Source organism: Dipodomys ordii, unplaced genomic scaffold (assembly GCF_000151885.1).
Source record: "Dipodomys ordii isolate 6190 unplaced genomic scaffold, Dord_2.0 Scaffold19, whole genome shotgun sequence".
NCBI classification, from domain to species: Eukaryota; Metazoa; Chordata; class Mammalia; order Rodentia; family Heteromyidae; genus Dipodomys; species Dipodomys ordii.
This window is the reverse complement of record NW_012267235.1, coordinates 15,296,728-15,313,604: the sequence shown is the minus strand read 5'-3', so window position 1 is coordinate 15,313,604 and position 16,877 is coordinate 15,296,728. Positions and strand designations below refer to the sequence as shown.

The 16,877-nt window shown below is 47.2% G+C and overlaps 1 protein-coding gene across 1 annotated transcript in view; it reads left to right on the top strand.

Moving 5' to 3' along the window:
• Spns3 (spinster homolog 3 (Drosophila)) overlaps window positions 1–16,877 on the top strand; it is a 68,955-nt gene that overhangs the window by 45,166 nt on the left and 6,912 nt on the right. Inside the window, exon 9 of the mRNA XM_013013254.1 lies at window positions 14,060–14,125. Within this exon, the coding sequence (XP_012868708.1) occupies window positions 14,060–14,125 (66 nt within the window). The remainder of the gene's footprint in view (window positions 1–14,059; window positions 14,126–16,877) is intronic.

The window sequence follows — 16,877 nt, the reverse complement described above, 5'->3', positions numbered from 1 at the left end:
AAGCGTTGGAACTCGAACTCTCTTTTTGGTTGGAGAGAGCTGTGGCGTTTCCCTACTGCCCCGTCGCCATCTTGGTCCCCCTCCTATGTACAACTTTTTAAGTGTACAAATAAAAATGATGCTTTTTTTTTTCAAAAAAAAAAGTAACCTAAAATGTAAGTGGAGGTGTGGCTCAAGTGGTAGGGCGACAGCCTTGAGTGAAAAACTCTAGTGAGAGCAGAAGGAGCTAAGTTCAAGACATATAATCGGTACAAAAAAAAATCCTCGGGGCTGGGAAGGTGGCTCAGTGGTAGAGCGCTTGCCTTGCATGCCCGAGGCCCTGGGTTCGATTCCTCAGCACCACATAAGCAAAAAGAAAAAAAGCCGAAAGTGGCACTGTGGCTCATGTGGTAGAGCGCTAGCCTTGAGCTGAAGAGCTGAGGGACAGCGCCCAGGCCCAGAGTTCAGGACCTACGACCAAACCCCCCCCCCCAAAAAAAAATCCTCAAAACCCCAGAGAACTCTCAAATAAATAACATAATGATGGATTTTAAGCTGCTAGAGCCAGGCACCTGTAGCTCATACCTGTAATCCTAGCTACTCAGGTGACTCAGGAGATCTGAGGATTACAATTCAAAGCTAGCCCAGGCAGGCAAGTCCATGAGACTCCTATCTTAATTAATCACCAGAAAACCAGAAGCAGTGCTGTGGCTCAAAGTGGTAGAGTGCTAGACTTGAACAAAAGAGCTCAGGGACAGCTCTCAGGCCCTAAGTTTAAGCCACATACAGCTATAGCCATCTAATATGTAGCAAAAGGGCCAAAAAATACTCTAGAAAAAAGGCAGACAAACGAAGACAAACAATAAATGCTAGCAAGGGTGTGAGAGTAAAGGAACCCTCACACACTGTTGGTGGGAATGTAATCTAGTGCAATCACTGTGGAAGTCAGTATAGAGACTCCTCAAAAAAAACTTCTTATGACACTCACCATGCCACTTTTGGACATATATCTAAAGGAGATTAAATCAATATACAAGAAAGACCTATACAAGTAAGTACCTATGGTTATTGTAACACTGTTCACAATAGGCAAATGGAGGAATCAGCTGAGGTGTACAACAACAGATGAATAGAGAAGATGTGAGAAATAAAGGAAATATTACAAAACTATAAAAAGTGAAATCATGTCACTTGCAGGAAAATAGATAGAATTGGAGAACATCATGTTGAGCAACATAAGACAAGCTCAAAAGGCCAAATATCATATGTTTTTACTTACATGTGAAAGCTAGACTTAATGCATATTCATGGAAATTTATATGCAAATGAATATAAATATATGTGAATATATATATATATATACTTATAATTTAACTACAGGACTATTTAGGGGGATGAGAAAAGGAGAGGGAAAAAGAAAGATGGTGAATAATTTTGAAATACATTACAACTATGAATGAAGATAGTGTAAAAAATTTCAATGAGCTGGGCACTGGTTGCTAATGCCTATAATTCTAGCTACTCAGGAGGTTGAGATCTGAGAATTGTGTTTCAGAGCTAGCCTGGAAAGACAGATCTGCAAGATGCTCACCTCCAATTAAGGAGCAAAAAGGCTAGAAGTGGAGGAATGGCTCAAGTAGTAGAGTGCCATCCATAAATGACAAAGCCAAGTGAGAGCATGAGGCACTGAGTTCCACCCCCAGTACTGGCCTAAAAGAAAAAAAGAAAAGATAAGATAAAAAGAATTCTAATGAAAAGGTTTGAAGGGTGGGGAAATACAAATCAATAGAGTGATATTCTGAGAAAAACAAAATATAGGGGCTGGGAAGGTGGCTCAGTGGTAGAGCGCTTGCCTTGCATGCATGAGGCCCTGAGTTCAATTCCTCAGCACCACATAAACAAAAAGAAAAAAGCCGGAAGTGGCGCTGTGGCTCAAGTGGTAGAGCGCTAGCCTTGAGCTGAAGAGCTGAGGGACAGTGCCCAGGCCCAGAGTTCAGGCCCCACAACTGGACCCAAAAAAAAAAAAGAAAAACAAAATATATGCATATCAGAAATATAGTGATGAAATCCCTTATTGCAATGAATATACACTAAAAAATTGAATGACAGAAAAATAAAGCAAAAGCTGCTGGGAAAGTAGGTAGCAATGGAAAGGGAGTGGGAATAAAGATGAATATAGTTGAAGTGGTTTGTTTGAATGTATGAAAATAGAACAATATAATCTGTTTTAAGAGGGGGGATGGGTAAGGAGAATAATAAAGGCGGTGATTTTTTTTTGGGGGGGTCCGGTCATGGGGCCTGAACTCTGGGCCTGGGCCCTGTCCCTCAGCTCTTCAGCTCAAGGCTAGTGCTCTACCACTTGAGCCATTGAGCCCCTTCTGGTTTTCTGCTGGTTAATTGGAGATAAGAGTCTCACGGTCTTTCCAGCCCAGGCTGGCTTTGAATGGTAATCCTCTTATCTCAGCCTCCAGAGTAGCTAGGATTGCAGGTATGAGCCACTGACACCTGGCTCACTTCCAGCTTTTTTAATTGGTTAATTGGAAGTAAGTCTTGTGGATATGTCTGTTTAGGCTGGCCTTGAACCATGATCTTCAGATCTCAGCCTTCCAAGTAGCCAGGATTATAGGCCTGAGCCATTGGTACCAGGCTCTAAAATAATTTTGAGGTTTCATTTTTTTAAAAAGAAGTTTTGTTGTTCATTTTCATACTTGTTGAGAATCTATTTTGACAGTAGCCATCAGAAATGCTTTTATTAAACTTGGATCATATGTTGGTGTGACTTTTAGAAACAGATTTTTTGAGATATAATTCACATGCTATTCAATTTCATCCATTTAAAGTACTCGATTTCCTAAGTGCTGGTGGCTTACGCCTGTAATCCTAGCTACTCAAAAGGCTGAGGTCTGAGGGTTGTGATTTGAAGCCAGCCTGAGCAGAAAAATTTGTGAGACTCATTTCCCATTAGCCAGCAAAAGGCCAGAAGTAGAAGCATGGCTCAAGGGGTAGAATGCCAGCCTTGAGAGAAAGAGTCAAGCAAGAGTGTGAAACCCTGAGTTCAAGCCCCAGTATTGGTGTGCTGCGTATGTACACGCATGCATGCACACGTGCATGCGCATGCACACACACACAAATGTCCAAATTAATGTTTTTCAGGATATTCAGTTGCATGCCCACTACTACTTATATTTTATTTTTTATCTTTTGAGATAAATGTTACTGCTACATCAATTTTAGAACATTTTATCATCTCAGAGAAAAGCTTCATGTCCATTACCAGTCTTTCCCCACTCTACCCAGTCTATTCGTATCCTAGTCCTACACAACCACTGATCTACTTCCCATCTTCAGAGATATTTCTTTTTCTTTTTTCTTTCTTTTTTGTAGGTTTTTATATTGTAAAAATACTATACAGAGGGGTTACAGTTACATGAGCACGGTAATGAGTACATTTCCTATCGAGCATTGTTGCCTCCTCCTTTGTTTTTACCCTACCATCCTTTCTCTACCTTTTCTTTCTTTTTTTTTTTTTTTGTCTTGTGGGGCTTGAACTGAGGGCTTGGGTGTTATCTCTGAGATCTTTTGCTTAAGACTAGCACTTAAGTGGCACTATGGCTCAAGAGGTAGAGTGTTAGCCTGGAGCTGAAGGGCTCAGAGACAGCACCCAGGCCGAGTTCAACCCCATGATCACCACCAACAAAAAAGTATGACATTCAAATATTAATTAATTAATTAACTAATTTATTTTTGTTGGTTGTGGGGCCTGATCTCTGGGCCTGGGCACTGTTGCGGAGCTTTTCAGCTCAAGGCTAGTGCTCTACCACTTGAGCCATAGTACCACTTCCAGCTTTTTCTGCTTATGTGGTGCTGAGGAATTGAGCCCTCATGCATGCTAAGCAAACACTCTACCACTGAGCACCTTCCCAGCTCTACATTCAAATTTATTGTGAACTGGGTTTACTAACAGATCTCAACTCTGAAAGAGAATCTGACCTTTGATTCTTTGTTCTCTAACCTCTTGGGTTTTGTTATATTTTTATTTTTATGTTTCCAGAGTTACAACACTCATAATCTGTTTTTATAGATAATCTTCATAACTTTTTGACAGTGGTCCCAATTTAAATAGATTAAATACTCATCAGTTAATTTATATAGGTTTTTCATTCCTGAGTTTTTTTAAATTTTGCTTTACCTCTAAACTGGGTGTATTTTGTGATGAAATGGTTGAGATGGTCTTCTTTGTTTTTGTTTTGTTTTTTTTTAGGCAGGGTCTTGCAGTTATCAATGAACCACACTGTAGTACTTTTGCCTACTCTGATGAAAATTATGAATTAGCTGGGTGCCGTTGGCTCACACCTTTAATCCTAGCTATTCAGGAGGCTGAGATCTGAGGATTGAGGTTCAAAGCCAGCCTGGGCAGGAAAGTCCTTGAGCTCTTATTTCCAATAAATCACCACAAAACCATAAGTGGTGCTATGGCTCAAGTAGTAAAGCACTACCCTTGAACTGAAGAGCTGAGGGACAGTGCCCAGGCTCAGTTCAAGCCCCATGACCGACCAAAAAAAATTATGAATTAGTGAGGAACAGTTTTCCTAGCATTGTGAGTCCTAGGCCCTTGGGTACTAAGCTCTGAGAACTAAGGCACTCTGAGACTTAAGGCACCAGGATGTGGAAGCCACAGACTTACAGCCCTAGGTTTCTGGATTGGAGAAGTATTATTCTGGGCTTTGATTGCCAGTGGTCCAGCACTTGACACATAGTAAAATCTCAGCTCCAACGAGAAGCTGACAGCACCAGGAGTCTGCCGCAGTTAGTGGCAGCTAATGGTACTGCCGCTAAACTTAGATGTTGGGATCCTTGTCTTTAAGACTTAGCAAATCCCTGAGTTCTGGAATTCTTCCAACGATTGGTACCTCTTAGGTCTCATCTTGGCTCTTCATAGCCTTCTGTCTTTCCTATATACCCCCTGTCTTTGTTGTCTCTGTCTTCTTCACTCCTTGCCATCTTTGCCCCTGGTTGCTCTCTGGAACTCTTCAGCTGCCTCCTCAGTGCTGCTGCTGTTGCCTCTGCCTCTGCCACTACTGTCTCCTCTGTGCCTGACCAATCAGCCTGCTCTATCCATAACACAAAGATCAACAAGAAGGCATAAAAAGGCCACACTAGAGAAGTGACTGGAATAGCCGGGTTATGTAGCCAGAGAAGGTGCATGGTATGACTGGCATGAGCATGTGGCATTGTAATTTGTACCAACTGCAGCACAGATTCTGGTTCTACCAATCATGGCCTTTACATACAGACCAATCACAGGGCTTACATTGCACCAATGACAAGCTTGGTGGTAGGCTATTGGGGGATGTGCTCTCCCTCTGGCCTGAGTGGAAAAGCTGCAGGGTGAACAGGATTGCTTTGGGGTGATGTCTTACAAGTCTGAATATAGGTTGTCTGGAGTGGTTATGACTGGAGCAGAGCCCTCTAGAGCAGAAAGCTGGCTTCAGATGTGGTGGTCTTTGTGACTGGAGTAAACGTTCCTCAGAGGGGTGGTGGAGGATGCAGAGCAGGTGGGCTGTTTTGGAGAGGGGCCTGTGGTTTGTCAAGGCAGTTTTCCACTTGAGGCAGCCAGGCATAGGAAGGGACCTGACAATTGGCAGTGTTGGCTTGTTTCTAACATTTCAAGTTATTCAAAGAAGAGAAGCATCAGAGACTTAAAGAATTAAGTGAACTTAACATTCTTAAGAGTGTTTTCTTCCTATAATGCTTAACTGGGTTTAACCCTCTGCCATTAAGGAAGGTTGAGACCCTCTAGCTTCTCATTACTGTGCAGTCCAGACTGGCCTCAGACTCCTCCTGTCCCCACCTACTAATTGCTAAGATTACAGGCATGCACCACAAAGCCTAGCTCTTGAGATTGTCTTTGACTCTTTTCATGAGCAACATCTAATTAGATGTAGTGTTATTGGGTTATCTTTTCTTTCCCTCATTATTTTGCAAATATTTTCCTGTTAACTTCTGGTATCTAATATGATTATGGAGAATGACTTCATCTGATTTTTTTTTCTTTACCAGGGGCTTGAACTCAGGCCTAGACTCTGAGCCTGTTCTTAAGGCTGGCACTCTACCACTTGAGCTACAGTGCCACTTCTGGCTTTTTTTGAGTAGTTTATTGAAGAGACTCACAGGCTTTCCTGCCCAGGCTAGTTTTGAACCATGATCCTCAGATCTCAGCCTCCTGAGTAGCTAGGATTTCAGGTGTGAGCCACTGGCACCTGGCATTTGTCTGATTTTTAAATGTTGATTCACTTTGTATGGATACTTGAACATTTCAGTATTTATTCTTGAAATTCAGTAGCTTTGTAGTTAGTATTAGGCTTTATTGCTTTGCAATATATCACCCTAAAATGTGCCAGTATAAAATTAAGTGCATTCCCATAGTCAATGAGGGTCACAGATCCAGCACAGCTCATTTGGGTCTTCTGCTCTGTGCTCTCCCAAGGCTACAATTGAGCTGTGGTCTCAGGGACTATGGTTTCCCCTGAAGGCTCAATTGCTGAAGGATCCTTTCCTAGGCTCATTCTCAGTTGTTGGTAGCATTCAGATTCTTAGATGAAGAACCTCCTTGCTCGTTGTTGAATTCTACTCTCAGTTCCTTGTTACATGAAACTTTTTTTTCTTCGTTGGAATCATATATAGGGCTTACATGCTACACAAGCACTGTACTACTGAGCTACCTCCCTAACTGGGCCTCTTTTTTGACAGTCATGGGGCTTGAACTCAGGGCCTGGGCACTGTTCCTGAACTTCTTTTTCTGAAGGTTAGCACTCTACCACTTGAGCCACACTTCATTTCCTGCCTTTTCAGTTTACTGAGGAATCAAACCCAGGGTTTTATGCATGCTAGGCAAGCACTTTACCACTAAGCCACCTTCGAACTCTGAGTGGGCCTCTTTTATGTGGAAGTTGGCTTTATCAAATTTGAAAAGACAATGAAGGAGGTCATAGCTGGGCACTGGTGCCTCACACCTGTAACCCTAGCTGCTCAGGAGGATGAGATCTGAAGATCACGTTTCCTTCCTTCCTTCCTTCCTTCCTTCCTTCCTTCCTTCCTTCCTTCCTTCCTTCCTCTCTCCCTCCCTCCCTCCCTCCCTCCCTCCCTTCCTTTCTTTCTCCCTCTCCCTCTGCCTCTGCTTCTCCTTCCCTTCTTCTCTCCCTCTCCTTCTTCCTTTCCCTCTCTCCCCCCTCCACTTTCTGCCAGTCCTGAGGCTTGAACTCTGGGCCTGGGTGCTGTCTATGAGCTTTTGTGCTCAAAGCTAACGCTCTACCACTCGAGCCACAGCCCCACTTCTGACTTTTTGGTGGTTAATTGGAGATAAGAATTTCACAGGCTTTCCTGTGAAAGTGTGTGAGTCATGAGCCTCACATTAGCCTCCTAAGCAGCTAGGATTATAGGTGGGAGCCACTGGTGCCCAGCTAGGACTGTGGTTTTTTTTTAATCTCTAAATATTTCTTAGGTTTATTTGTGGTATGTTTTACTTGTGTTAGATCACAGTCAGGTCTGGGACTAAGAGAAGGCAAGAAGATATCTAGGAGAAGGAGGCAGACAAAATTCTAGGAGGCACTTACTTCCAGGTGCTGACTTTGGCTGTACCGCAATTCTTTTATTTATTTATTTATTTAAATTTCAGTCCTGGGGCTTGAACTCAGGGCCTGGGCGCTGTCCCTTAGCTTCTTTTTGCTCAAGGCTAGCACTCTACCACCTGAGCCACAGCGCCACTCCTGCTTTTGTGTTCATGTGGTACTAAGGCATGGAACCCAGGGCTTCAATGCATGCTAGGCAACCACTCTACCACTAAGGCACATTCCCAGTCACGACCAACTCCTTAACTGCATGCACTAGTGCTAGGATTATAGACATGAGCCCTAGCACCTGTTGTAAGCTTTCCTTGAAGAATTAATTTCTCATTACATTGTCCTATAGTTGGAAGCAGTTATAGGGAATTTATGATACTCCTCTTATCTATCTTCTTGGGTTTTACCCCTTCCCATTGTTTCTCTCTCTTTCATCCTTTGTTCCCTCCCTTCCTCCTTCTCTTCCTTTCTCTACTCTCTCCTTTCTTCTCTCCCTCTGTGCATGGTCCCTGTGATTTGTCCTGATTCCTTTCCCCTTACCTGGGTGTGGGCAGCTGTGCGCAGACTTTGAAATTGCTTTGCTATCAGACGTAGTTCTTGATTCTTGTCTAGGCTTCTGGGACCACCCTCTTCTGCAACAGGAGTTATACTTTGAGAGTTGAATATTAGGCTCTGTAGACTTTCTTTTCTTTTGTTGCCAGAGGGGATTGCAGGGCTCTGGCAGGAGTGAGGAGTCTTTGTTAGAACACCTGGAATCTGCTCTCTCTCTTCTGGGATTTAGGTAAATGCTATGTGTAACAGGGTTCTTTCTATTTAATTGTGGGGTACACCCCTCTCTGGGATGGGGTCTGCCCTAGGGCTGGAGTAGAAGCAGTGACTGAGGTCATTGTTCCTTTTCTCCATCTCCTGCTCTCCACCCCCCAACTCCTATCAGCAACTCATCCTGCAGCTTCTCTGTTAAGGACACCTACCTACCCAGTTTATTTCTATCCAGATGGGAGGGCTTTATTGAGTGGGTATGGGATGCAAATCTGAGAAGGGCTGCACTCCAGAACTGGCTGTCTTTTTGCTTAGAAGCTAGTATTTAATGTTTATTTCATTACATTTTGTTCTTTCCTTGGGTTAAAAAAAAGATTCCCTCCCCCCCGCCCCCCGCCGATGTACCAGTTTTTTGCTTATGGAGAGAAGAAAAGTTTACAATGCAGATTTTATCCTCCATCTTTACCCAGGAGTTCCCAAATGACCCATAAGCCTCAGCCAACCCAAATCTGATTATGGCTCTAAATTCCCTCTTTGCCCAATGAGGCATGGTCACCACTACACTGAGTACAGCCAGCATGGTTGTACTGAGCCCCTACCAATGAAAGGAGTCACCTCTCATCTTAGTCTTGACTCTGGGGCCAGGACTGGGCTGGAGCCTGGCACCTGCTCGAAGGGGAGCTTGGGAGGTGGTTGTCAGGGATCAGTGAAGGCTGTGTGTCTACCTTAGCTGTAGTAAAAGGCTGCTGGCTAGGAATTCAGGCAGGATGGCTGTGGGATCTGTTTCTGGCCCCAGGGTGGTGCCAACAGCATGGCTGTGGTCCTTGGAGATGTGGATAAACTTTACTTCTCTTGCTTTCTGGGCTACAGTAACAAGGCTCCAGGGGCTGCCTCAGAGGGGCAGAGAGAGAGAGAGAGAGAGAGAGAGAGAGAGAGAGCCCCTCTCTTCCTCTGGAGCCTCACCTCTTGGATAGCAGCACAAGCCCACCAAGAGAACTTATCACTTGGCTGAATTTCCCAGGAAGACCCCAGAGGTGGACCCCTTTGCCACCTCACTCCCTCTGCTTCTCTGTCAACCAGGTTGTTGTGCTGCTGCCAGCTCCTGGAAACCAGGTGGTGCCCCTGTGCCCTCATGCCAGTTTCTGCAATTACAAGTTGGCAGGCTTAGGAGCAGAGTGTGCCAGCCGGTGCATCAGCTTGATGGTGGCCAGTCTGTGCCCTGGGCCTGTGTCCTGACTGGCTCAGTCATGCTTGGCACGGAGTTGGTCTGTAAACCCTCAGGGATGGATCTCAGATTTTCCCCAGGCACCATGAGTCCATGGGGACAGTGACCTTCTCAGGGTCCTGTCACTGTCCAGGTGGAAGACTAAGATGGGCCCAGGTTTGAAGGCCCTGGCCCTCCATCCCACAGGAGCAGACCTTTCCTGGGATGTCTTCCCTTCCTGCTCTCTCCTGAAGCCCACTTTTGTAGTGGGCTGAGATCTTTGTAGTGTGAAGGCATTAGTGTGGAAGCTATGGGTGTGAATGTGTTCACTTATACACATTCATGTGAGGGCATGAGTGTGTATGTCTGTGTGTGTGCATGCGCACATGCATGAACATATCTTACTGAGTTTCTTATGAGACCACAAGTATTGGGAATAATTTCTAGGCCATTCTTTTTTTTTTTAATTGTGAAAATAACATACAGAGGGGTTACAATTACACGGGTAAGTATCTAGGCTTTTCTTTAGTAAGTACTTCTCAGCCTGTGTTTTTGTTTTGTTTCTTTTTTGTTGTTGTTGGTACCAAGGCTTGAACTCAGGGCCTTGTGCTCTCACATGGCCTTTTCTCTCAGACAGGTACTCTTCTACTTGAGTCACACCTTCATTTCTGACTTTTTGCTGGTGAATTGGAGAAGTAAGTCATGGATTTGTCTGTCTAGGTTGGCTTTGAATGTCTCCTGTCTCAGCCTTCTGAGCAATTAGAATAGCAGGCATGAGCCACTATGGCTTGATTGCTTTTGTTTTTGAATGTCTTGCTATGTTGTCTAGGACCTACTCTAAATTCATGGGCTCATGTAATCTTCCTGCTTCAGTCCTGAAGTTGGGCTTGTTCAAGGGCACCCAGTGCCATACTTTTTTGGCAAGGGAAGTATCAGGATTTAGACTCAAGGTCTCACCCTTGTTAGGCACACACTCTGCTACTCAAGCCACACTTCCTTAATGTTTTGATATTTTTGAATGCCATCCCTGTTACCTCCATATGTACTTATGATATGTGTTGTGGGTGCTTTCCAGGTTGTATGTGTACGTGCATGTGTGTGCATGCATGCAGATGTGAATATGCATAGGTCTGCATGCTGTCTGGTTGTATATGAGTGAGTGTGTGCACATGGGTGGCTGACTCTGTGTGTGTGCGCGCATGTCTCTCTGGCCAGGGGTGACAAAGGCCAGGAGTGTCCACCATGAGGTCAAGGGCTCTCGGCTCAGCCTGTTTCTCAGGCCCCAGGCAGCATTCCCAGGCTCTTTCATCCAAGGGCTTGAAGCCAGGGAGCAGGGGAGCTGCACAGGCTCAGAGGAGCAGAGTCAGATTTCCCTTTTGGAATTCCCCTTTGCATAGGTGGCCAAAGAGATGATGGGGTATGGGAACCTGTGAGGAGGCTGAGGAAGGAGGGCCAGGCCCAATGTCTGGCAGTGGATAGAAGGAAGAGGATCAGGATGGGGCCAAATTCCTGTAGCGGGGTAGGGGTGGGTGGAAGAGCTATGAGGAGAGAAGGTAAAGGGGGGCTTTTGCAGGCTCACTCTGGCCTTTGGCCTATAGTCTCCCTGGCCACCCTGAGCCTAAGGAAAAGAAACATTGGCAGTTTAGTTGTGGACTGCTGGCTCCTGACCAGTTCAGCCCCACCAAGCTGGAACAGTGATGTGGAAGAATGAATGTGGGGACCTGGTCAGTGTGATGTGTGTGTGTGACGGGCCAGAAGGGTCTGAAACAACAGGCCTGGGCATAATGTAGGAGTAGCGCTCTAAGTTCTCCAAACTGGGGGCCTTTTTGTTTGTTTTCCTTGCTCTTTGCTTGTGAAACCCAAATTTGAATCAGTTACAGAGGTAGAAGCCATTGAATTAGGATCTGATTTGTGCAGGCAGGTTATAAGCTGACTGTTGGTGCCCTAGGAGCCTAGGGCATGGGGGCCCCACCATTGTACAGGGGCTGGCCCACCCCCAGAAGGCAGGGTGGGGCCAGGCATCCACAGAGCAGGTCGCACCCTTTGCTGCATAGCTTCTCCCTGAGCCCAGACTGCCGGGCCTCCGCTACCTCAGGGGCCTCTGTGATTAAGGGATTAGAAGGCAGCCTCTCCCTGGCTGGCCCTTTGCCCCTCAAAGCTGCAAAGTGGAGCCAGGGATTGGGTGGCGCAGTGCCAGGTTCCAGGTGTGTCTGGGGAAGCCTGGCATCCTCGGGTGGCTTGTTCAGCCTGAAAAGCTCCATTGTGGCTGCAGCCTCCCTCTGAGGGCTCTATTTTGGGGGTCAGGATCCACCCTGCTGCAGCTGGAGGAAGGAAAAGGAGTATTTCAGTATGTCCTGTGGTTGTGAAGGCAGGGCAAGGAGGTTCTGAGGCTGCGAGGCTCAAGTGGCTGGCATCTGGCCCGGGTGGAGGAAAAGGGCACAGAAGCAGGCTGGGGTATAAGGCAGGAGAGGCCTGGTGGTCCAGGTGCAAGTATCCTCAGTGACATTCCAGGGACAGTGGGTGTGAGCTGGGTCTGGCTCTCATGTGGTCTCCGGGGGCCTGTTGGCAGGCCCTGTCAGCTGGAATGTGGGTCTGCGGCCTGCCTGGACCCCGCCTGGGTCCTGCTTACCAGCAATTTCCTGATTCCCACCCTATGGGTGCCTAGCCCATGTTCTAGGTCCTGAAGGAGACCCACGCTGTCCTCCAAAGCCTCCCAGTTTGAGAGCCAAGGGCCAGAGTTAGTTGGGCTGAAAAACTACACAAGCCTGTGGCTTCCGTGCTCTCTTCTATCCTCCTTTTGTCAGAAGTCACATTCTTGGACTGAGTGTTGGTGGCTCCCTGTACACCTGTAATCTTAGCTATTTAGGAGTCTGAGATCTGAGGGTCATAGTTCAAAGCCAGCTGAGGCAAGAAAGTCTGTGAGACTTTTTTTGTTAGTCGTGGGTCTTGAACTCTGAGCCTGGGTGCTGTCCCTCAGCTCTTCAGCTCAAGGCTAGTGCTCTATCACTTTAGCCACAGCGCCACTTCTGGTTTTCTGAGTGGTCTATTGGAGATAAGAGTGTCATGGACTTTCTTGCCCGGGCTTACTTTGAACCATGATTCTCAGATCTCAGCCTCCTGAGTAGCTAGATTACAGAAGTGAGCCACCAATGCCAGCTTCTGTGAGACATTTGTTTTGTTTGTTTGTTCATTTGTTGGTCATTGAAGTCAGGGTCTGGCTGTCCCTGAGCTCAAGGCTAGTGCTCTATCACTTTGAGCCACTGCTCTACTTCTGGTTTTCTGTTGGTCTTACAAATTTTCCTTCCTGGCCTGGTTTTGAACTGTAATCCTCAAATCTCAATCTCATGAGTAGCTAGGATTACAGCTCTCGCCCCAGTCCTAACACACACACATACTCACAACACTCCTGCCCTGCCCCACACAATGGGCTCAGTCCAGCCTTTTGTATCTGTTTATAAAGATCCTTTGCCTGGGGTGGTCTGGCAGTTATTTTCAGTACCCTCTTGAATTTGACTGTCCCTTCAGGGTTCTGCCCTGACCCTCAGCCTGGGAGTTCCTCTCTGATTACCTGTGCCAGCCTTGCTAGACACACAGCTACTGGAGGCTCGTGAAGCACTTTCTGCCAAGGCCTTCTTACCCTCACTGTGCTTAGGCCAGGCACAATTATCAGGGTTCTCAGGAAGGGGCTTGTGGTGTGCCGTCAGGCCTGCGTTCCCAGGTCTGCGATGTTCCCATGTCCGAGTAGATGTGCCCGGTGCACAGAGAGTGCTCAGGCAGGGTCCTTTGTTCCTCTGCCCTGGTGCTCTCAGATCTCTGACCATCAAGCTCTTTTTTCTTAGCCTGGGCTGCCTGGACATAGTCCCGTGACTCCAGGAATGACTAATTCCACCCCAGCAGTAAGCTCTTGGTAGCTCTGAAAAATGAAGCATTTTTCTTTCTTCTTGCTGCTTCATTAACTCTTTTTGAGAAGGAGGCATGAAGACTGCCCCCAAACCCTTGGCATATGGTAGGTAGAAAGGGTCAGAGGATTGTGTGAAATTGACTTGAAGTAGCCTGTGAGCACCTGAGGATCTGGGGAGGTGGGCAGGTAGTGGATTCTGGACAGAGGCCGGAAGCATCTTGTTCTAGGCTGGCTTGGTCAGTAGGTACTTTAGCAGTGAGACTGGCCTTAGGAGAAAACAGAGAAGGAATAGGCAAGTCCTGAGTAGTTTTTCAGCTTTTCTCCTCCAAATGGTTTCCTGGGTGTTTCATGCAAAGCTCTGTGGGTAACCCCAGAGCTGGGTCCTGAGGACCATACATTAAGGCAAGTGTGCTTCTCAGACCTGAGCCCCATTGCTCACATGGGGTCATGGCTGCTGGTCTGGTTTGCCTGGTCTACTCACCATGAAGAAAAATAGCTGCAGACTTTCATTGCCCCATCTGTCTCAACGATGCTATCTTAGTTTTATCTTGTCGTGACTGAGGCAGGAGACTCAATGAGGCCATCCTCTTTCCACAGGTGTTCCTGGGCATTGGGGAACTGCTTCTGTCTTGCAGCTGGGCAGTGGTTGCTGACATCCTGCTGGTAGGTATGGGCAGGGTGGGGGCTGGGCTAGGAGCTGCTTAGTTCTGTCCATCTCAGAGTTCTGTCCATTTCCTCTGCTGACAGTAGCCTGGGGATTGGGTAGGGCTTTGGAGACCAGGGGGTTGGAGGTCAAGGCCACTGCCCAGTTATCTTGGACCAGAGGCTTTCCTGTTACTCTCAAACATTCCTGACCATTATCCCTATTTTTCCTAGACTAGGCCCCTGGGTGAAACTGAAGTCATGCTTTTTTATTTATTTCTCTTTGTGTGCTGGTTCTGGGGCTTGCATTCAGGGCCTGGGCACTAACCCTGAAATTTTGTGCTTAAGGCTAGTGCTCTACCAATTGAGCTACAGCTCCACTTCTGGCTTTTTGGTGGTTTACTGGAGATGAGTCTCATGGACTTTCCTACCTGGGCTGGCTTTGAACCACGATCCTCAGATTGCAACCTCCTGAGTAGCTAGGATTATAGGTATGAGCCCCAGTGTCTGGTTAAAGGCAGGCTTTCTGACTCCAGGACCCCTGAGTCCCTCCTCCTTGACCCCGACCCCTCTCAGCAGCCCAGCTCCTTGGCATGCACTCTGGAGAGTACAGATGTAGAAGCTCAGCATAAGGGATGTAGTGACCGCCAAGCCCAGCTGGGGTCAGCTCACCTTTTCTCGTGTGGTTGAGGCTGGACCCTGTGCTGCCCACATGACTCTGCTATGTTCAGAGTTCAGCTGGGCCCCTTCCTGACCTCATACTCTACCCAGCCTTCTGCCTCTTTGCCATATAGGGAAGGCCTTTGAACACTGTGGAGGGCCCTGCCATTGCTTATAACAGGCTCCAGGGCCTAGGAACTGCCTCTTGGCAGGCACAAAAGAGCCTATACAGCCTGGTAACTGGCAGCATGCTGTCCCAAGTGCCATTTAGTGTAGAGATACAGGTCTAGGTTCAAGACACAGACCGTATCTTTGCCCTTTTTCTGTCACTAGCTGTGTAACTTTAGACAAGTCACTTTGTGTCTCTGAGACTATTCCCAACATGGGAAATGGGGATGAGAGTAGCTACTTTCTGTGCTGTAATGAGAATGAACTGGCACAGGGAATTCTGGCAAGGATCCTCATTGGAGTTCCCAGCTTTCTGTTCGCTCATCCTCTTTCTCCCAAAGATACCCTGGCATCTTAGAATATTGAATTTGAGCCAGGCACCGGTACTCATGCCTATAATCCTAGCTACTCAGATTGAGATATGAGGCTAGTGGTTCAAATCCAGCCTGGGCAAGGAAAGTCTGTGAGACTCTTATCTCCAATTAATCACCAGAAAACCAGAAGCAGTGCTGTGGCTCAAGTGGTAGAAAACTAGCCTTGAGCAAAAGAATTCAGGGACATTGACCAGGTCCTGAGCTCACACACACACACACACACACACACACACACACACACACACACACACACACCCCACACACACACCGGGTGTCAGGGGCTCACACCTATAATCCTAGCTACTTGGGAGGCTGAGATATGAGGATTGCGATTCAAAGTCAGCCAGAGCAGGAAAGTCCATGAGACTCTTATCTCCAACAAATGACAAGAAAACCAGAAGTGGCTCTGTGGTTCAAGTGGTAGAGTGCTAGCCTTGAGCTAAAGAGCCCTGGACAGCGCCCAGGCCCAGAATTCAAGCCCTACAACTGCCAAAAAAAAAAAAAAAGAATCGTGAATTTGAAAGGGTGATAGGATTGCATCCTCATTCAATGAGCCACTGAAGCTGTCTGGGTACTTTTGCTGACTGGATGCTTGTTTCTTGCGGAGACTCCTGCCTCTCCCTGTGGCCCGGGCTCAGCCAGTGTGGCAAGGGCTGTCCTGGCTTCAGCCCCAGTGAGCAGGACTGGAGTCTTCACCAAGTCTGCTGCCTCCCTCCAGACAGGAGATTTGGCTTCCAGCCCAGATTGAGTCCCACACCTGCTGGATGGCCTTGGGCCTCAGTTTCCTTGCCCATAAAAAGGGCTAATCATAGCCTGCTCGGAGGAGCAAATGAGACAGCACGCAGGAATCCTTCACCCAGAACATAGCTCGTTCTCTCTCAGGCGATGCAAACAAAGCTCAGCCTATGTTCCAAAGCTTCCTCTGCAGCCCCCCATGGCGCTGCTCCCTTTTCCACATGACAGCCTCACAGACATGCAAAGCCTGCCCAGGTCCCCCACAGACTCTGTTGGTGGGGATGATTAACCTGGCAGTGCCAGGCTCTTTGCAGGCTGAAGGAATGTGTGTGCATAGTGCGAAGAGGTGAGAGGGTTCAGCCGGCCAACGGTAGTTGACCCATGGGCAGCTGGCTAAAGGCCCAGGGAGCTGAGCTGCCCAAGATCCAGCGTGGCTCAGAGCTCCTCATGTCCTTCCCTGGCATACAGGCCTTTACCCTCTGAAGCTTTGCAGGGCCCTCCATCCAAGGATGCTTCTGATTCTCTTTCTCTGCCTCCCCACCTCTCTTAAACTTCTTCCTGTGGGTGGGGAGAGCCAGATTGAGCCTTGCAAACACTTGGAGTTCACTCTCCCACTGTGCTGATTCCCTGGCAGAGAAAGGGGAAGCTCAAAAGGGAAGGGTCTAGGGACCTACCTGGGTATCATCAGGTGTGAAGTTGAGAAATAGAGATGGGGAAGAGCAGTCAGTGCCTGGGTGTGATAGATCAGGAAAGCTGGACTTCCACAGAGGTGGCCAGACCAACCTCTAGGGGACAGAGAAAGCAGAAGCAGGTGGACTGAGACAGGACCACAAGAA